At 39.6% G+C, this 22674-nt stretch overlaps 1 protein-coding gene across 6 annotated transcripts; it reads left to right on the top strand.

The window, feature by feature from the left end:
* The first annotated feature begins 3081 nt into the window (after positions 1-3081).
* rbms1a (RNA binding motif, single stranded interacting protein 1a) lies at positions 3082-21177 on the top strand. Of its 6 annotated transcripts, none has more exons than XM_083911268.1 (15): positions 3082-3155; positions 3380-3431; positions 5935-6077; positions 8719-8777; positions 10765-10856; positions 12138-12298; positions 12840-12919; positions 13031-13131; positions 13599-13648; positions 13741-13831; positions 15678-15728; positions 16580-16681; positions 17724-17792; positions 18016-18090; positions 19179-21177. In XM_083911268.1, the coding sequence occupies exons 2-14, from the start codon at positions 3381-3383 to the stop codon at positions 18082-18084; spliced, it is 1119 nt and encodes a 372-aa protein (XP_083767394.1). In that variant the 5' UTR covers positions 3082-3155; position 3380; the 3' UTR covers positions 18085-18090; positions 19179-21177. The 6 variants fall into 6 exon arrangements, with proteins under 6 accessions (XP_083767394.1, XP_083767395.1, XP_083767393.1 ...); XM_083911270.1 differs by having other exon boundaries at positions 3101-3155; positions 3400-3431; XM_083911269.1 differs by having other exon boundaries at positions 3096-3431; positions 12141-12298.
* The last annotated feature ends 1497 nt before the right edge of the window (positions 21178-22674 follow it).

Below are 22674 nucleotides of genomic sequence, written 5' to 3'. Positions count from 1 at the left end.
TCCCTCGGGATAAATAAAGCTTCTTGAATCTTGAATCTAGATATAGAAAATCTCACCTGTGAATGGCAGCTTATAACACATTTGATCTAGCGGGTTTATCGATCAATAATTGACAACAAACAGGAAATCATCTCCACAAAGACCACTGCAGCTGATTATTCAGATAGGAATGATTGGACTTTCCAAGGAACATCAGCTTGTAACACAACACCAGCATGAAACCTTAATCCTACCATGCAGAGGAAATAAGGGAGAGAAACTTGATGCTTTAAGAGCTTCCCTGCACTCTGAAGGGATTTGGATTTAGCTTCGCTGTATAAATCTCCAGCAGGATGGCTGCTAATGGCAAGCACTGCATTGTGCCCTTAAGTTTTCGTATGTGAATTTAAAATTAGTTTAATTAGATAAAAGCCAAAGGCAAATGTGTACGGTTAAGTCCAACATCTCTGCGGCCACGTATATGCATAGTGTAAGGTTGAAGTGTCTCTGTTGCATCCGTCTAGCTGTCTGAATAAACATTAAAAATGATACGTATAAAGTGGTTTAGATACATATCAGATACTGTGATGCAGAGAATGATTCTGGCTTGTTACACATCATTTCCCCTCTGTCCTTTCATTTCTTGTCATCTCTGTAACGTACACTTACATCATCAGCTCTTCCTTGGGTCCGACACTGAAATCCTACATTTTAACAAACAACTATATACTGTACATTCAAACATTACATTGCATTAACAAAATCCATCATAAACCATTAGACACTACGAACCAAAACGATCAATAAGCAAGGTAGATCACTTACCGTTCATTCATACAGTTTATTGCATGAAGTGCTCCTTTAACACACTGAATATTATGTCTGTTTACCAGTGCTTTTACATCAAGAATAATTTATGATGAGGTAAACATATATTGGTGAAATACTTGAGACAAAAAAGGTATGGACACTTTTATTGACATGAACCTCTTACAGTAATACATTTTTATTTTTTTATTTTATTGAGTTCAGTACAATAATCTCATTGTTTGACAGTAAACTTGTTCCAGCTCATTGAAGCTTGAGAAACAGTGAAATATTCCATCTCAAGACTTTTTTATATAGCTGCACAAAAATATTTTACATGACCTGTGCATCATTTCAGACATTTTCCCCATAAAAATTCAGGCAACATATTTTGGTGTCTTTGGAAATGTTGCAATCTCCACGAGAATCTTATCTGTTAAAGTATAATATGATGTTGTTGTGTTGCTCCATCATAACTTTTACTCAAGGGATTTAATGATATGCATACATCCAGGATCATAGCCAGGATTAATATATACACTGTACGGTATATATGTGAATTAATTAAAAAATCTGAAAACACATACTGTATATATATATACACATATATATTTGCATATATTTTAACTATTTATTAGTTAACTTCTCAATATTTTTTTTTTTAGAATTTAAGGTTTGAAAACTGTTTCAAACTGTTCTCAGATACAAGAATAGATTTATGGTTCAGGGAGATGCAGAGCCGTTATAGGACTTATTCTTTTATAAGATAAAACATTTCTAATTTCATACTATGTTTCATTTAGTAATTCATTCATTCATTCATTCATCTTTGACCGCTTGTCCCTGTCGGGGTCACGGGGGGGGTGGAGCTGATCCCAGCTGACATCGGGCGTGAGGCGGGTACACCCTGGACAGGACGCCAGTCTATCACAGGGCAGTTTCATTTAGTAAAAGCTTTTTATTTATATAATACATGCAACGTTTGATACATTTTTATCAATGACAAAAAAAGGATAATTATATCCTTGTTTAATTTGTTGCTCAAAAATATTCTTATTACTACTATTACTATTACTATGTATTCAAATGTAAGTATATTAAGTCCAAAAGAACTTTATCTCCCTCCAAGTGGCTAAACCCTGATCTCAGTGGCCACAGTTGTAATCATGCCTCAACATATGATAATAATTACCAGGGCAAAGAACCTTAAAACACAAACTCGTCCAGGCTGTGAATAAAGAATAGAGCTGGTTTGAAATGACTTCTGATTGACTCTATTGAAGGGGTGGACCTGCTGTAACGAGAGGGGCTGTGCCTCCATCTGGGTGCAACTAAAAGCTTTATTTAAGCCTGCATCTGATGAACCTAAAAAGGTCTTAGAGGTAAAATGCAAGAGATCAGAAATGTAGAAAGACGACCAGCTTATTTAAAACCATCAACAGCCGACCACTGCGTCTAAAAAAAAACAATTCTCTAAAAGCACTAGAAACATTTGACCAGAAGCTGTAAAGCTACAGTTCCTCTTTTTTTTCATCCGTCAGTGGTGTGAGTTATTTGTGTGCCATATGTGAAAATGCTTAGTTTACATTTTTACTAACTGCATATGAAGAAATCAATCTTGTGCATGCACTCAAACGTGCATATAGGAATGGTGCTCTACATTTACAAGTTGCTTCTAATTCACAGTTAAAACCTTTGTGTCATATAATCTACACAGATTATAATCTACACATTATCTCATAAATATTTGTCCTCAGTTCTTGTCTTTTACTTCTCTCTCTCTCTCTCTCTCTCTCTCTCTCTCTCTCTCTCTCTCTCTCTCTCTCTCTCTCTCTCTCTCTCTCTCTCTCATAGCTGGGTTTATATAGGCAGAGTGTGACCTCCAGCCCGGGCCAGCCCCTGCTTATATTTCATTGCATCCTGATTCTCTGACATGTAGTGTGTTGGATGATGGGGGGAAGGGTAGGAAGAGGAAGAGGGTGTGTGTGTGCGTGTGTGTGTGTGTGTGTGTGTGTGTGTGTGTGGTTGGAGGAGGTGGGGGTGAAGAATGCTTGGTATGTGCGGACGACAACAACATGAAAGGCGACGAGTGTTCAGCCCAACCGATTGTGCGCCTACAAATCAAACCCAAAAGCACTTTGTATGCGATTATAAACCCAGCCACAGACACCAGACGTCTCGACGTGCCTTTGTCACAAAGAAACAAACCGCCAGTGTGAGTTTGTATGAGGCGGCCACGCAGTTTATTTGATGTCAAACACCCTGCAGAGGCGGAGATGGTTTGGTCTGTAGTAGGTGGGACTGCCGAGCGGTCTGCAGCAGGACGTCGTAGATCAATGAACCGGACCGTAGGGTTGGTCCATCGCCTGGTATGCATCTGACTGTATAGATGTGTCAGTATACCTATGCAGGACCGAGGCTTCATTTTTTTTTACACTGTTAACCGGTTCGTTCAGTATGCGGATGTTTTAACCCGACTGGCTCTTTCATAGGCTCCGTTCACCGCTTGTATTCCGTCTCTAGTGGCTCCTCGTTGCGATTTTTTTTTTTTTGGGTGGAAATAAAATTAAACCCCTTTATCTGTAACCTCCAGAATGATCTTTGCAAACACAGGCAACCCGCTGAAGACAACCAATCGTAAACAGGTAGGCCGAAACACACTCGCTGGTTTATTTTATTATTATTTATTTGATTTCTTCCTCTGCCTAACACCCCCCCCCCCTCTCTCTCTCTCTCCACACACACACACACACACACACACACACACACACACACACACACACTTGAGGCAGCATTTGAATAAACAGGCTGAATAATAGCAGCCACAAATGACATTGGGAAGCCCTCTCTGGCTTTCTATGGTACATATGCATTCATATAATCGACCGAATGATTTCAATTCTCTATAACAAACTAGATCCACTGCTGTTACACGACTTGCCAAACGGGAAGCTGATCCTCTGTTACATGTAGAAATAAAAATAATAATAAATAAAACAGCTGCTGACCCGATCCATAGCTCTACAGCCGAGACTTTAATTATTATGTCCATATAACCTTGTTTGCCCAGTCACTCGCCCCCTCTGGTCAATATGCATGGCGGTTATTGTAGTCCATTTCATAGATTAATGCATTCTGGGTGAATCCAGTGGGATATATCGGTGTGCTTGGGGGGGGGGCTGTGCTGCCTCCATCTGTCATTTTGACCTCTCAGGTGAACAGAAAGGTAACTGCACCTTTGCTTTCCCATCACACCTCTCCATTTAGATGGAAGATGGGAATAGAAAGCAGGAGCAGAGGTGAGATGCAGCTGCTATCCTAACCTCCGATAATGGATATGTGAGCCTTGTGTCATATGAAGTGGATTGAGACTGCAGTTGATAAAATCCCATCAAATACCCACCTTTCAGATTAAACTGTAATATGTATACATCAGAAAGCGCCGTATATGACTTTGAGGGCAGGAATCTGAAAGCAGCCACATATGTATCCCTGCAGGGAAGCCGTGAATGATTCTTCATTGTAGGCGTAACACAGGTTTAGTCTGCTATAAGGTGTGAGGATGCCTCTGTGAAATGTACCACCGTAGCTGCCCTCTAATGGAGTAGGCGTATGTTCTCGAAGGCCTGATGTGAACCCCTGACGGTCTCTAACAAAGTTAGCATGGTAAATTGCACACCAACAGAAATGTAAGGCCTCTACTTGAAGACACAACAGGCCCAACAGATGTTCCTGTCACGGTGATCAATTCTTTATCCATAAAAGCAGCTGCTATCAACATTTAACCATCACAAGAAGAATGTCTCAGTGATTCTTCTTGGCATGGCTGTAGCTGTATCCACCGCTTTGGCTCTTGGAGTGGATTGTACTTTGGTTATGGACAGATGGCGCGATTCTGCTATGCTTTGTCTTTGATCTGATCTGGAGAGGGTTTGGGGTGGCTGGGAGCGATTTTAATGAATGAGTAAGGGGAAAGAAATGCTTTGCAGGGCAGTGCTGCATTGCTTGGCTCGCAAGTATGAAGAAAAGTGCAGGTTTTTTATAAGCATCACAAGAAGTGGTTTTATTTTAAAATACTCTGTGGTATACTGGTGGACAGAATCACCTTTTTACAACAACCAAGAGCTTAAAGGTCAAACCTACCTGCCACTCACATCCAGACAGGGATAGAAGGAGTAGATCCTTCACTTAAAAGTATAATACAATACTCTATTACAATTAAAAGTCATGCTTTTAAAATGATACTTAAGTAAGTATTAATTACAACGTGTACTGAAAGTATCAGAACGCTCCTTCCAGGGTGTAATATTATTGATGATATATTACGATATATGATATGATATAACATGATATGATATGATACAACATATGATACAATACATCATTGTGCCCATTTTCTTTAACTCATTTTATTAGATTAGTGTACTGCACATGCATTATATTATGTGCCATAATTACTTATTGTTGTAATTGTTCAATGTGTAGCTCATTTGAGGTACTGTAGACAATAATTCATTAGTTAAGCATTGCATCATATTTTATAGGCTCATCATATGTTTTTCATGTAACTATGTGTGCCATAGAATAAAAACTAGAATATCTCCCCTTCGAATGTAGTGGAGGAAAAGCGATGAAAGAACTCCAGCACCCATACCTTACATGGAGACATGCACTTAAGTACAGCACTTGCGTAAATGTTCTTCCACCACTGGATACTGATGTTGTCTCAGGTGTCTCACAGTGTAGAAGCTAAGTTGTCTTGGCTGCTTTGTGGATCATTGATGAGCAGTTCGTATCCAGCACCCATACCTTACATGGAGACATGCACTTAAGTACAGCACTTGAGTAAATGTTCTTCCACCACTGGATACTGATGATGTCTCAGGTGTCTCACAGTGTAGAAGCTAAGTTGTCTTGGCTGCTTTGTGGATCATTGATGAGCAGTTCGTATCATCCTAAGAATATTACAAGGGTGACCTTTAATGCACCATGTACATGGAATATTAAAATCTGATTGTGCCCTCTGTGTGCCTCTGCATTTTTGTTTCGCTCAGATGATGAGATGTTCATGTAATCAGTGTTGACCTGGGTTTAAATTAGATTATCCAGCTCCCATACACTTCCTAACAGTGGGTTTCCTGTGTGCAGTCCTACCCCATGACTCCGTCCAGTCCCAGCAGCAGCAGCAACAGCAGCAGCACAGGCCTGGAGCAGCTCAGCAAAACCAACCTGTACATCCGCGGCCTGCCTCCTGCTACTACAGACCTGGACCTGGTCAAACTTTGTCACCAGTAAGTACACCCAAGTACAGTGTGAGCGTAACAAGTATACTAATGTGTGTGCACAACAGTGGTTTGTTAATGATATGCTTGTTTGCTGAAAAAGTGGCCAAAAGCTGGCTGAAGATATCACATACCAATGTCATTCCCTTCTGATTTGATGAAGGTCTCTCCCTGACCATAGGCACGTGATGTACAAAAAATAAAAGGACTTGTGTCATAACTATACTATATATAGGTAGAAAGTGCCGTTACAGTGACGTTACAGTCATTACCCGGCTGCGATGACGGTGCAGACTGGGCTTTTTCAGGAGCTGGGCTTAAAGAGAGAGGCGCTTAAAACGGAGCATTTAAGACAGAGTGAATATAGGTATATTTAGACTGACAGTACCAGAACAATAATGGGTTTTTTTAACATTAAATTATATAAACATGTTCAAGTAGAAACCCAAAATAAAAGTAAGAACCTGAAAATAAGCATAATTTGTTCCTTTTAACTTAAAGGAGTATGTTTGGCAATTTTGAAAAACGCCTACCCTATTTTTCGGATTGAAAGTTGCTCCGGAGTATAAGTCTCACCAGCCGAAAATGCATAATAAAGAAGAAAAAAAACATATATAAGTCAAGGTCTACAAGGTCGGTAGTATCAATCTTCTCAAATAACTCTTGGCAAGAAAACAAAATGTGAATTTTTCTCTCTTTGTTCTGTATTTTAACAGGGTTTAGCAGCTAAACAACAAAGGTTTGACAATTGATTTAAAAATAGCTAAATTAAATGACTATGAATAAAGAAATTAAATAGATTTTTGACCAAAAAAAAATCAAAAACAAAATGAAGACCGTGCGCAGTGTTAGTTCCAAATCATCCATGTTGGCATTCAAAGATACACTCTGGTTTAACCATAATGTACTGTGTGACATTAAATGCTCCAACCACCATACCTCTATAAACAGACACACATGGAAAAGTCTAGCTCAACTGTGGTATGTGAAGCACACTGTAAAAATGATTGTTTTCCAAAAAAAAGAAGTAAAAAACAGAGTCATGTAAAGCAGTGAACATGTTCGATACTTGATACTATAGGCTTCAGTCCGAGTGGTTAGTGTGGTGGATGCCATAATTAGTGGAGTTTTGTCTCCACTCGTTCCCTTTTGAATCACAAGCATATGGAGAAAGGCATTCACCCATATAACCAGCAGCAGCAGCAGCTGTTTGTGTCCTGTTTGCTTGTGTTTTGTTCATGTTCCCAATGGTGTTTGCCAGCACAAAGCAGAAATGAAAGCGCTTTTCATAGCAACAGAGTCTGAATAGTGATGTAAGCTAGGCATTCAGTCTGTATGTTGTGCGCGCTCAGATAGCAGCTCACAGCTCGTGCCACAATTCAACTTGAGTATAAAGTCGGAGATCAAACAATCCCTGAAACATTGACATTGGAACGGAAGTGTTTGGCAACAAATAGAAGAGAGTAGGGATGTACAGTATGTGCCTCTGAAATATGACCGAGTAGTATTATAATAAATTGTTATTTTCTGCTTGTGTTGTATTATTTGGTCTGACTCCACTATCATACTGAGTGAAAGTAATCTCTGTGCAAATTCCTCAGGAAATTTGACAAGTCTGAGGGGATTAAGAGTCCCATATAGTAAAAAGTGAGATTTCCATTTCTTTTTTCATTATAAAGCAGGCTGAGGTGTTACATAAATACTGTGAAATTATCAAAACATGCCGTCAGGACATCTGTACAATGTGATTTCACAACTATACTATATATACGTAAAAAGTGCAGCTACAGTGATGTCACAGTCATTCCCGGCTGCAATGATGGTGCAGAGACGCCAAGAGCGCAGATGCAGAAGACCCAGAAACCTATGGATTGATTCGCATTTGCTCAGCATATCCATCTGGGAACTCTCGGTTGGAGATTTTTTGGAAAGGGGAGGAAAATGGTTTCTGATTGGATAAACCATCTGTCTACCACCAACATACGGGCCAAATCAACCAATCAGATCAACGAAGCGTATCATGTGCTAACAGCATCGAGGCAAAGCTCAGAAAGTAAACAACATGTCAATAAAGGATATTTTCCATTTGTGTAACGCAAATTGACGGATAAGAGGCAAACTTTCTGCTGTACGGTCGATATTCCAACAGAAGGATCCAAGAGAAAAGTTGTTTACACTGAACAGTGGCTTCTCTGTGCGTCACACTTCGACTCGCCTTAAAAGCCACGCTGATTGGTTCGGTCGCTTGGGCAAACGGCTTGAAATTTTCTCTGCCGCACATTACCAGACTGAACTGCGAGTAAAATAGAACAGAAACCTGACCAATCAGAGCAGACTGGGCTTTTTTTAGAAGGGGGTCTTAAAGAGACAGGCGCTAAAACAGAGCGTTTCAGACAGAGGGTGGACACAGGTACTGTATATTCAGACAGACAGTATGAGAAAATAATATGTTTTGTTTTTTTAACATTAAAGCATTTAAACATGTTTTAGGAGTAACCCAAAAAACAGGCATGATCCTGGAAATAAGCATGATATGGGAGATTTAAGAGACATTTGGATAAAATACTGACACCAGCTCAAATGTTTCATTTTCATTCATTTTGTTCAAAGAACGTTATCTGAAAGTAATTTAATTTTGATGTGTGTACAGGTATGGCAAAATTCAGTCAGCAAAGGCAATCCTGGACAAGACAACCAACAAATGTAAAGGTCAGTAAGGTTATTAACTTAACAGCCGTCACTTATTAAGGCTGTAGGATTAGAATTTTCTATTTTTTTGAATATAGACCACTATCCCACTATAGTGTTCTTCCAGTTGTGGACTCTCTACTGCATGTTTACGTTCAAAGACTAATTGTTTCGTTGAGGCATTAAAGTAACTGTTCTTTTCAGATGATGTTCATAAAGTGTCACACCAGTGTTTATTTTATGCTATATATGACAGCACATATACCACGTTATGTTATATTTTTGAATTCATTTCCATACCTTCCAGGCGGCTCCTGGTTTTCATTAATTTCCATAGTGCATGAAAATCAATTTGCTGCAACTTGATACTTTGCTTGGTTTGTGTAATCCGTCACCGTGTGAACATGAACTATGAATGTGTCTGCCTTCATTTTTGTCAAATGTGTTATGTTGTGACATGACGTCGCAGTTGAAAGTGCAGCTTGATTTGCAAAGTCTGCACTGCAATACAATGCAATGAAAACACATGTTTGACTAAAACAAAAGCAGATTATGATGGATTACCTAACTCAAGCAGATTTAGAGTCTACAGATTTTTTTACACTTTATGGAAATTAATGTAAACCAGTGAGTGACTGGGTGATGGGAATGCTTTGTAAAATGGTGAATAGAAAAGCAGTAGGTGTATTTTGCCATAAGTCAGGTTAAACATAGACTCTGGTTTGTTATTTAAAGCAATAGTTCAACATTTCCTGGAAGTCACTGCGTACGGCCAAGTAATAGTCCCCCTTAAAACCATAATTCATGCACATCAGTTTAGTACAGATTTAAAAAAAAAAAAGATAAAGAGTGTTAATGAGTGAGATTTAAAAGTGCTGGTAAGCAGATTATTATTTTTCTTTAACCTTTGGCCAGAGCTAGCTGTTTCCCCCTGTTCCTAGTCTTTATGTTAAGCTAAGCTAACCATGCCTGGGTCCAGACTTTTAAATCCGCCCACTCCACTGAGTTGACTGATTCATCTGGCATCTAGATATGAAATACATTTTCTTGATTGAAAAAGCAACTGATCCAGTGAGCGCCATGGGGGAACTAACACTAAGCCAAACAACGCCAGGGGCGGGACTAATGCCAGTTAGCAGGTAGCTACAATTAGCTGTGAAGGGGTAAGGTTAGGGTCAGATCAAAAGACAAGAACCGGGTTACATCTTGTTACTTAGAAATTCAAATAACCGTCAGCCGGCAGAGTCCTTACTGTATTTTGACGAGTACAATATAGCATTTAACACTGTAGACCGCAACATTGTCGCCACACACACTGCCCACACTGCAGTGACACAAAGCTGGTTGAAAAGGGTCAAAATTAACATTGAAATGAGGATGAATTCAGGCGGATACATTGGTCTCTATTGATTTTGTAGGGGAAATTTAATCTCCCTCCCCCACGAAAATAAGAGTGGAGGCAATATCAGACTGAAGATGGAAACAGAGAGTAATGAATTGACAATTTTTTCCGATATCAGGCAAAAGCTGGGCTTGCATTGCCAGACAAATCTCCAAAATGCTGTGTCATTGCTGGAGAAAAGTCTGGCTGTACAAGTTAACATTCTGGCTAGGGGAAAAGACTTTCTGGCTTGTTTATATTTATTTAAACAAACGGTATACATCCAGTGAGTCAGACTAGGCAAAAGCTTAGCAGCGGCTGGCTTCAGCTTAATATCTACCGCCCAGACATGCAAGTAGTACCAACCTTCTTTTCTAACTCTTGGGAAGACAGTGAATAATTTCCCCAAATGTTGAACTATTTCTTTAAAATATTTAATTGAATTGTGTTTCATGATTGACAATGTGAAAGATATCTTGAGAGGTTTACAGTACTAAACAATCAAGATCAATACATAAGACCCATCCCTCAGTACCAGCGATAGTACAAAATGCAAAATATGGTTGCTCTGATTATTAAGTGACTGTTATAATAACAAAAATATAAATGCCCCTTTACCGACCACAGGTTACGGGTTTGTGGACTTTGACAGCCCGGGGGCTGCTTTAAAGGCAGTACATGCTCTGAAAACCAGTGGCATACAGGCCCAGATGGCCAAGGTGAGTTTGGTGCAGGCATGTATGTGTGTGTGTGTGTGTGTGTGTGTGTGTGTGTGTGTGTGTGTGTGTGTGTGTGTGTGTGTGTGTGTGTGTGTGTGTGTGTGTGTGTGTGTGTGTGTGTGTGTGTGTGTGTGTGTGTGTGTGTGTGTGTGTGTGTGTGTGTGTGTGTGTGTGTGTGTGTGTGTGTGTGCGTGCGCGTGCGTGTGTATGCGCATATTTGTCTTGCTTGTGAACATCTCTGTGGACCTGTGCTGATGTGTGTTGGAGAATGATTTTAGACTGGTCACATGACCTCAGCTGACAAGCTGTTCTTCCCGTGACCCCATTTACTTTCACTGTAGAAACCAGATGTCACGTCCCTCTCTGCCAAATAACCTGTCAGTCAGTGTGACACGTTACACACGACCCCCCCGGCCCACACACTAACACACCATCCTGCTTTGGCTGTACTATATTGATTGCACTTTTTTTTTTTACCAGTATTATTACTATGTCACTGAGTGTTAACAATTATCATTCATGCATACTGATGTCGGCATATCTGCAGCGAAGCACTGGGGCAACAGTACTGCTGCTCCGAGCCATTCTTGATCCTCAGTGACTAATGCAAAGATACCAGTTTTTCATTTTCCAAAAATATTTTTAGATGACCAACAATGTCATTCTGCATCGTATCTGTTATTTGTCTAGTGGTGGAGCAGCGTAAATAGTCTGAATCATGTAATTTGTTTCAGTCACCCATTCACGGCGCAGCCTGAGTTGCTGTGCTTACAGGTCTTAATTGATGGAGGGTCTCTCTCTGGAGAGATGCATGTAGCTGCTCTGTTTGGAACAAACACGGCAGAAGACAGTTTGTGTGTTGTGGTAGCTAGGCTACGCTCCTCTCCTGCTGTTTCTAGGGAAGACCGTAGAGGCGCTTAGCTTCTCCACAGTACACATGAAGTGTGTTTGTGTGTGTGTGTGTGTGTGTGTGTGCAGGACAGCTTATTAATGTTTGTTTAACCAAATGTCTTCGTCCGACCCTTAACTATACTTTAGTCTCAAAGCCTGATCAATTCACACATTTCACAGCAGAGAAACACTGAGTAGAAACATACATTCACAGTCTTTCATTAAGAAATAGCGCAGCACTGTCTTTGTCTGTGGTTCAATGCACAATTGCATGGTTCATGAGAAATTATTCTTGCATTTCATTATGTGGCTCTCTCTCAGGCACACAAGCAAAATATAAAACACATGACATTGTATGTACATCTTATTTTCCATCTTCTTTACTGTAAGCAGCAACAGGAGCAGGACCCCACCAATCTGTACATTTCCAACTTGCCTCTCTCCGTGGATGAGAAAGAGTTGGAGAACATGCTGCAACCCTTCGGCCAGGTCGTCTCCACGCGGATCCTCCGGGACTACAGTGGCAACAGCCGAGGCGTGGGCTTCGCCAGGTTGGTCACAGAAGATCTTATGAATCATCTATGAAGTAGTTGTAGAATAAACCCTTTTTTCTACATTATATATCACACATATTTTATAACACAATACGTCAGTTTATATTTATTTAAGTTTGCATCTTTTAGCTTGATAGTCTAAACTATATAAACCTACTAACTATGAAGATCTTATTTATTCTTCTGTATTTAAACTGTTATTTTCCTGTTATTTTAACTGTCAATAAGTCTGACTGTGCTATAAAAATTATTTTTTCTACCTGAATCTTGTATTTTAATGCTTCAACAAACCTGCTATTGTTTTGGAGAAAAGCCAAGTGAGATAATTAGCTCTTGTTCCTGTTCACACACACACACAGCGGAGTTTATTTATGCAAGAATCAGAGTCTACTTTGGTTTGTGGTTTACAACTGAATGTGATTAGCAACAATAGTTAATCCTAACTTGCATCACGCCTTTACAATAGCACGATGTGTTTAACTGTAGATGGTCTACGTGTGATTTGATGGTGAGTCTGTTTTATCTTCTCCCCTGTCAGGATGGACACAACAGAGCAGTGTAATGCGGTCATCTCCCACTTTAATGGGAAGTTTATCAAGATAGCTTCTGGAGCTCTGGGTAGGAAAGAAAGGCACCTTTCTGTTCATGTTCCTTTTGATGAAAACTGTGCAGGTGCTAATGATTGATTGCCGAGTGTTAATATGTCAGTTTTTTGTGCTTTGCCCCCAGCTCCCTCTCAGCCCTTGCTGTGTAAGTTTGCAGACAGTCAAAGGAAGAAACATACTCACAGCGGGTTTGTTCCCAATGGACAGACAGGGGATCTCAGACTAGTATGTATCTGCTATCGTCTTACATGTGTTGTGTAGCATTTTGCCCTCTCTGTTTGATGACAATGAATTAAGTTTTTATTATTGTGTCATGCAAAACAGCTATGCATAATTCAAGAAAAAAAGTAATTTCACTATCAAATACGAACAGAATTCATAAATCACTGGCAAAACATTTACTATATAACACTGGAAAAAACAGTGTATATTAATTAAATAGTCCCTCGTGCTTTTTTTCCAGGCTTGTGAGTTAAAATCAAAACTACAATTTTTGAACATCCGTACACCAGAGCATGCTTTGTTGAGCCATTCAATGGAAAATTAACTCTCTGCAATGAAAAGTCTGTTTTCTAAACATATTCCCATTTAAAAACATTACAACGGATTTTTATTTAATATTGGGTATGTATTCTGTTGTTCTGATGCAGTAAATATGTAACTCCTCATTATTGTCTATTTCCTCACCTCAGGGTGCAATGACTCTTACCTATGACCCCTCCTCAGCAGCTATACAAAATGGGTAAGTTGAACTCGGAGGTCATGACAACGTTAAACTTTTAACCAGAGTCATAATTCTTGAGCTCTATTTTGAAATGCTGTACTGTTTCCTAGGTACTATCCTTCTCCGTATCCAGTGAGCAACAGGATAATGACTGTGCAGCCTACGATGTCTCCCTACATGTCTCCAGTCTCTGCTTACCAGGTAAGGCAAAGGATCCTTTATACAAACATGTCCAATGGCCAGAAGTGAATTAAAAAATATCTCTTTCTCTGTCAATCTCTTCCATTTTTTGCATTTGAGTTAATGGTCTGTATGTATATGTGGGTTATGGTGTATTTTTGCTTTTGTATGGGTTGCACAGGTGCTATAGATGTAAGAATAGGTGTTAAAGCTGCCCCGGGCCAGCGTACACTGTGGCAGCTCTGTGTGGCAGTGGATGATGATGATCAATTGAGCTTGGTCAACCAGAAATCATGTAATATAACAGTAAGCTCAGTGATTCACACTAGTGAAGTAGTCAAAAATGCCCTCCTCTTTATCAGTACAACCTTGTCTTGTTCTTGCTCACTGCTTTGTAATATTTCACTCATACGTTTGAAATTCATTTGCACGAGGGATGAATCTTAGTTTTGAATAAAGACCTCTGCCAGCTGGTCTTCGGATGAACCCACAACCAGTTTCAGTCTTCCAGGCCGGCCCTGTAGATATTCCCGTCATGTGGAGAGTTGGTAATAAGCTTCTCTTTGTGCAGTCTGTCCAAGAGAAACAGCCATTCATCTGATGGAACACCTGCAGAGTCCATCATCGACCTGGTACTTTAAGGGCTCTGGTACTATGAACACAGGGAGTTTTTCATCTATACATAACTAATATTGACTGAAAATGTACATCCTGTCAATCAGATAGGAGAGGCAGTTCCTCTCATGTACTCCCTTCTAGGTGTCCCATTAATTGTCAGTATGAACACTGAAGTATTCAAGTAAGATGATGGAGCAGGTGAAGCTTTCTCAAGGACCAATCCCACTCATAGTTTAGAAGACAACATCCAGACTGCATCCAGTCAAGTCCAAGCAACCCTCTCCCCCTGGGAGAAAGAGAGAGTTTTACCTTATCTTGGTTGTGATTATGGAGGAGAAGCAATGCCGTATTAGAGTCCAAGTATCTCCAGTTGGAATCCCTCAGCTTTATTCTCCAGCTCCTCCCCCTCACTCCGATGTACAATTTGTGCAGCCAACACATCTGCATCCTCTATAGTCCTGCCATTTGCCCAATGGGCATTATATATATATATATATATATATCTCCTTTATTTAACCAGGTCAAAGTCTCATTGAGATTAAAATCTCTTTTCCAAAAATTACCTGGCCAAGAGGGCAGCGAGGGGAGTGAGGGCAGGGCAGCAGGGAGTGAAGCTAGAGCTAAATAATAATAAAAAAAACAGGCTTTCAAGGCTTGTTGGCACAGGTAGTGGACAAAAAAGGTTGCACTTGTTATAGTTACATATGCAAAAACAGAGTATGGGGCATGCTTGTAAAACCAGGAGAACCTTTAGACAGCTTCAGAGAAGTTCTGGAAAACCATTGAGCACCTCAGGTGAAGTGGCAGGGCCTTTGCACAGACTCACAGATGTTGTTGATGGGTCGAATAACTTTTTTTTTAAACTCCTAATCAGACAGACATACCCTCGGGACAGGAGGCAGATTCGTGGAGTTTGGAGGCCATTTAAAAGGTTGAGGTTATGGGGTAGTTTAAAAGCTTTTTAGCCAACAGAGGGGTAACCAGATAGGCCCAAAAAAGCTGAATGCTTTGGATATTTTTGGGTCATGGTTAATTAATGTCCAAGAGCAGAAACAGAGGTTCAAATGGCATTAATGGATGGATGCAGTATTTGCTCCAGATGTATCATTTAGACGGATGGCGTTCTTGTATTTCTATTTAAAAACAATGCCTTTTGAAATTGTAATGTTAGTTTGTAACATAAAGGTTTAATCCCTTTGTCCATCTGTCTTTTGTTCTGCCTCTCCCTTCCTGTCTTACCCTCCGTTAGGTACAGAGTCATTCTTGGCTGGCACATCAACCATATATCATGCAACACCCGGTAAGGAAACAACGGCATTTGCTTCTTTTTTTTCATACCCACGTAGACCACCTCCTATTCTGTGTACAGGAAATGGCTGTGTGGCGCCGCTGCAGCTCTGAGCTCACAGTGTTACTTTAATAAGCCTGTTCTGCTGACTCAATCAAACCAACAGCGTCTAAAACTTCCCCAAATGTACGAGAAGAGCACAGCTGACACAAGTTCTGGGGAAATAGCCACAGTGTATACACATATTGGAAGTGTGTAAATGTGTGTTTGAGTGTGTATGAAAGAGAAATGGAACAACTAAAAAGACATCCAGCCACCGCCCCCGCCCCCCTCCTCTTCCTCCTCCTCCTCCCCCTCTCTGGATCCAGCAGGAAATGCCTGGAGCAGAGACAGTCTTGTGACTCTTTGACTCTTCCAACAGATGGTTTCCAGTGGAACAAGTGTCTCTGCTGATCTGACCCCTCCCCCATTTTTTACTAGGAAACGTCTATTCCCCAAAGGCAGCATGTTTAAAGGAATATACCACATCTGAAAACAGACTAGAGCTGCCAACGTCACACCTTTTACATATTTCATTCCGTAATGTGACCCAGGAGCCTAGAATACGTCACATTTACCACAGACTAACATATTATCACAGAGTTATTGATGCAAATGTTTTCTTTTACATTTTGTCAGCTCATTTATCTGGTATGTCGTACAAACAGTAATTCCTGCTATATTTATACTTAACACACACTGCCTACCACTGTTGCTGCAGCATCTATTTGCTATTTTATATGGTATTTTATGAGTAGAATTAGCCGATTTCTTCTGTTGTATCATGTGATATGTGGTAAAAACTTAGCTCCTTTGTATTACAGGCTGCTGTGATGTCTCCCTCTGTGGATCCCTCCATGTCACTGCACCCTTCAGCCATGCTTACTCAGCAGATGGGCCAGCTGTCACTGGGAAACACCGGAGCGGTAAGCTGATTTCTGGGATATTCACACACAGCATTCACCAAATTAATCTTGTGTAGTATAATTTAATATAAAATGCTCACCAATATCAGGATAGCATTTAAATTTCAGTTCATGCAATCTGTAACATGAACAGTGACAGTACTATATGTGAATATGCCTGAACAGCAACACGCTAAAAAGATCCTTAATTGCAACATTTTGCATCAAAGCCCCTGGATTACTGAGGCCAAATATTTTACTTCCGTATGATTGATTCATCTTTTTCTTTTTTTAAACAGGTTACAATGTAATATTTATGATACTCAGGGCAAATTGTTCCTGATGTAAAAAGGAAGATGGCCTGTTAAATGATACAGATGTAGTACAGATGTTTTATAAAAACAACTACAGTGTAGAGGAGCAGAGAAGCACTGTATGCACAGTTATGTTCATGTACATTAGCATTAGCCTTAGAAACAGACAGGTTTACTGGTGTTTGGTTGTTTTGTATTAACCTCCAATGCTCTGAGATTTACTTAGCTTTTCTTTAAAGGCTACAGTTTTAATACAGTGTGATGAGTCCTTCTGATTGGATGATTATGAAAAAGAATTGTGGCAGATTCTTCTTTTCAGAGCTTGAGACAGAAGGGAAAGTTTGCAATGTTACATTCATGTCTGACAAATGTTTCACCACTGGTCCCTAATGTGTGCACGACATAGTCATTAAATAAAGCCCCCTAAATGCAACATGTATGCTGACAGGGTTTTATCAATAGCTGCTGTCTCCCTCACACCTCACATTTCTTATTTAACTTAAAACACACTTTTACTCACTGGCATGACGTTGTGTCCTAAACTGATCTGCTCTTATAACTCTCCTGGAATGCGTTATCTCTGTGCAGGTTGTTTATTTATTTCTGGAAATCGTTTTCAAGTTTTCTACTTATGTTTTATTTTTCGAGTCAAGTAGCACAAGATGCATGTTTCAGGCTTTCAAGCCCAACAAAAAAGTAATACCATTCAATCATTTGGACTTAATTATATATATTTTTTTATCTTTCAGTATATTTCAGCCAACCATGGTGTCCAGGGAGCTTACATGCCTCAGTACCCTCCAATGCAGGCTGCACCTGTAAGTTCATTGTATCATTGTCTCTTCATCCATTCTGCTTCATACCTGGAGTCCATTTAACTGTAATTATAACAGCCTGTGCCACTCCAATCATCTTCTCACCATGCAGCCTGGAGTTGTTTTTGAAGTGTTCGTCCTCTAAAACCATCAATTATCTCAGTGCAAACCCAGTGAAGATAGTTATTATCACGCTCTAAATGAGAGACGCTGTTTTGCTTTTCAGGAAAACGGCACGCCGCAACAAGTGGATTCTTCCAACAACTCGTCTCCTTACAGTCAACTCAGCAAGTAATCACAGGTACACTGTAGTTTCCGAATCCATGTGAATGCTAGCTTGTTTCTTTCAGCAACTTTACTGCCACATAATAGAAGTTATGGGGCTACTATCTAATAAGACACCAAGGTTTTATATGCTTATAAGTATTTGCTTTTTTAATGGTTAAAGGAGCTGTACTCAACACAATGTATAGTGGAGTGATGGCATCCTGAGCAGAGAATGAAGTCACTCCTCCCCGTGTGTGTTGTAATCCCCAGTTTCTTTGTTGCTTTGCATGTTGAAAAAGTGATTTCACTCATTGGGGAACAGTCTGAGAGCCGTGTGGCAGTTTTTCAGTATTTCAATTACAGCTCCTTCAATAAATCAGTCTAAAAAATGACAATAAAAAAGATATAAACAGGGTGCCTATGTAGAAGTGATGGGCGTGAATGAACAAATCTTTTTGAACGACTCTTTAAAGGTTCGCCTGTCAAACTTAGCGAGTGCTCGTGGATCCCTGACTTTTCCCCAGTCATACTGCCCACACACTCTCTGTATAGCTGCTCACATGTAGGGGTGCAGCCGTTCAAAACATAGGAAGCGGTACAATGAATGAGCGGAAAATTATCGTCTCGAAGAACGTCAATGAGTAACTCGAGTTGAGACAACCTGGCAGCTTCACTCACTGAACAAGACCAAATTAACCGTTCTCTCGAAATGGGACATCTGCTATCTGACATTCCTGTAACACAGCCTTTACATACTGTGTAGTGGGATGCTGAATCAATGCGTTGAAATGAATATCTTTATTAATGTAAACGTATACATGATAGCTGGTAATGCGTAGAAGAGAAGCTTTGTGGTTGAGGCAGCACTAGCTGATGAACATGCATGTACTGTAATGGAGTGTCACAGAGAAACTGACGGCATAATTTGCAAAACGTTTCAAAAATGGAAAGGTTCGATATATTCACATGTATCATCTCAAAGAAACCGGTTCTGTGAAAAATAATCAGTCAGACCACGATTATTATGTCGTTCAAAGATAATAAGATTCTCATGATGCTGTTGAATATTAGTTTATAGTTTTTATATCGATGCTTCTGCTTTCTGTGGTTGTTTATTCTTAGGCCAGATTGCCGCTCTGTGAGCCAGAGGGCCGGTGGGAAGTTGCCGATGACATCACAGTGGTAACGGTCGCCGCCTTCTCTGATTGGACCAGATACATGAACTTTTTTGCACAGCCCCGATGTTTGTGGTGGAAAATGAGGACAGTGTAAATGGACTCAAGCAGTTGGCTAATCACAGAAGAAAAAAAAAAGATTTATTTTGATAAGAAACAACATGCTCTTCTTTTTCTCTTTTTTCAAGGATTCTCAAAACAAATGCCAGAGGACTCCCTCTCCCTCTCCTTTCCCTTCCCTTCCCTCTCCCCACTCCTCCCGCAGTATGATGTGATATTAAAATGCATGAGATTGAGATAGTTTCCTCCCTCCCAAGGTTTCTATGATTTTATAGTTTCTTTATTTGTGATATATGAAAAAAAAAAACATTGCAAAACCTTGTTTGCACTGAAGTTTAAAGAATATCTCATTTTTGGATTTCCACAGAATAGCTATAGCTATTAAATCAATTGATGTTCAACTGCACTAGACAGCTGATACAGGTGACCATTTCATTAGGAAATTAATGAATTTATTATTGGAAAAGGTGCCTTCCTTACGTCACATCAAATATTCTCCAACATTTTTTCATCAAACTTGATCAGGTGTCATATTTCTATCTATGATTGATCAAACGAGTGTGTGTGAAATCATGGAGATCTCCATTGAGTGTTCGCTATCTAGTCTTCTGGTAGCAATAAAGATTATGAGAGTCCAATGGCAATACTGAGAAAAATGAATGGTGAGAGACTCAGAGTAAGGTAATTTCCCTCTTTCCTTTTTAAAAAAAAAAAAAAGATGTGACGTGAAAAAAAGAGCAGTGCTTTTATGAAATTACAGGTTTTACACCCAATGGACATCTTTGAGGAGGGTTTTTGTTTTTCTCTTGTGGTCAGTTTGACCGGTGATCTACCTCATGGTTCTGCTGGAGTCTGCTGGTGTTGTGGGGTTTGCAGGTAAAGCCCCCTTGTTCACCAGAGTGGACAAAGCAGAACAAAAGCCACGCTCAGGAGCTGGCTAAATAGGACTTCTGCCCGTTTGTCTCCAACATGCAGCATTTCTTTTCCTGATCTGCAAAGAAACATTGTGCTTTGCTCCATCTTTTTTTGTCATTGCTTCTGTTCTGGTGTTTCTTTTTTCGCAACATAATGAGCGTAGAGATTCAAAGTAAGACAACTGCTAGCGTCTCCTTGAAATAGTTGGTTTACAATGTGCTTGAAACAAATGAATGCAGGCTACGTGCATTTATTGTGTACATTCTTCCTGCCTTCGCCATTCTAGACGGATCATTGATGACTTTCCGTTACCTTGTCTGTTTTTCTTTAAATTTTAGGTTACACAGCAAATAATGCTAGGAGTTAACCAAATGTTGGTCATTTGGTTATACAGCAGCTTAATAGTGGACATGCCAAACTATTTGGATCTCAAATCTTGCCTCCTGCAAAAATAAATGCAACAATCATGTATCAAGTAGTTCAAAGACAGCGGTATTTCATGGAAGAATTCGATGGAAGTTGAGATCACAAGGTTGGCTTGTTCAGAATAAGATTTGTAAATTAAATGCATTGAGGGCCAAAAGTGAAAAACAAGTGAGTTTATTGTTTGCTTTGCTTTCTTTTCTTTAAATTGATGATTTCCGATGTAAGAACTCTACACTACTATGAGACAAGAAAAATGGTCAAAGCTGTGTGGTCGTGGTGCTTTTCCTCGATCTATAGTACTGTCGCAGGAAATGCTCACCTTTGGAAAATACAAGCAGTAACCTGCTCTTACTGAGTGTACTTTCCCATTGTGAACATTTGCTGCTGGAAAAAAAAAAACTGGAAAAATGGAGAAAAAAAAAATCTTGTACATGTTATCCTCATTGCTTTCCCTGTCACCTTCAACTGATTCTCAAACAAGCTTCTCCTTGCTCTCTCCTTTGAAATCATTGGAATAAAAACAGTGCTGAATAAAAGGCTCTTCTGTTTCTCAAATACGACTCCATGTCTCTTTATTTTCTTGCTATTGCACATTTGTAACGTTGTATTTCAAATACTTTGCCCCACAAAGGCAAAAGACTATAACTGCTTTCAAATGCACAAATATCCTCTGTCTTTAAAAGTGAGTTGTCTTTGCCTTACATGTAACTACAAAAAGAACTGATTAAACCAAGGCAACGTAGCTTTTCTCAATTTGTTGCGTTGTGCTTACAATGCTTTGTTTACCCCTGTATGGAGTTATGCTTTCCCACACTTAAGCTACAGCGTTTTGCCTCCGAATGCTTTATCACGCACTTCAACAAAAAGAGGTATGGTTTAGTTTTACTTTGACGCAAATATGAGATCAACCAAGTTGATCCTAATAATGGGAGTTGGTAATGTACCCTCAGAAGACAATCAAAGTAAAGTGGTTTTAAAAACAACAACTATGAACTCATTGTTTTATTCTTATTCATGTTATATTGAGTGGATTCCATTACATATCACTAGGTCATAATTATTATTATACAGTATATTACTCAAAGTAATCAACGAAGTGAGAGATCAAATGGAATTTAAGGCCTTTTGCCTCGGGATCCATTATTAGAGAGTACATTAAAGTGCAATTCTGGCGCAAAACCATCCCATAGTCTTTTTTCGGCACTTACATATCAAATAAGCCATCTATTAAAGTTGAAATCCGGCAGGGTAGCTAAACAGCCAGACGTGGCTAACACTGATTAGCTTGGGGCAGTATGATGAAGGCATTAAAACAGCTTTTTAACCACTGATATTTCTCAAAATAACACCAAAGCTCTGCAATAGCATGATAAGATTCCTAACACATAAAACTTAGCCACGTCCGGCTGTTAGCAACTCTACCGGATTTCTCTGTTACTAGTTTAGCTGTTGGGGCTTCACTTTCAGCTAATTTAATTTTGTGTTCGTCCCTATTCCCCTGGACATAATTGGGGACGTAACAACACAAAACAAACCTGTCTCAATGGCTTATTTGATGTATGTAAGTGGCGAAAAAGACCATGAGGGGATTTTGCGCCAGAATTACACTTTAACTAACGCATTAGGGTCAAAGGTCAAGTTTGAGCTCAAGATTATTCATGGATATAAATAACTTCATTAAAAAACAAAACAAATAATTGTCACATTTCCAATTCATTTACCTGGAAACCAACACAACATCAAAGCCATTTTTCTCAGTTACACTCTGGTGAGTTAAGCTCTTTTGCCTTTGTAGTGCAGACATATCATGCTTAAATCCAGCTTCATGCTGTTCTACTAGAACATGTTCACATGCTTTAATGTTTCTAATACTGTCTGTCTGAATATACCTCTGTCTGAAGCACTTTGTTTTAGCTCCTGTCTCTTTAAGCCCTGTAAGCCTAAGTGTTGGATCCTACAATTCTCATAATGCATATGCAACGTATTTCTTTCTATCCCCCCTTTCTGGTAAAAGCTTGCAACCTTAAAACTGCATATCCAGT

This window comes from Echiichthys vipera (genome assembly GCF_963691815.1).
Source record: "Echiichthys vipera genome assembly, chromosome: 1".
Lineage (NCBI taxonomy): Eukaryota > Metazoa > Chordata > Actinopteri > Perciformes > Trachinidae > Echiichthys > Echiichthys vipera.
This window is presented reverse-complemented; position numbering and strand designations above follow the sequence as displayed.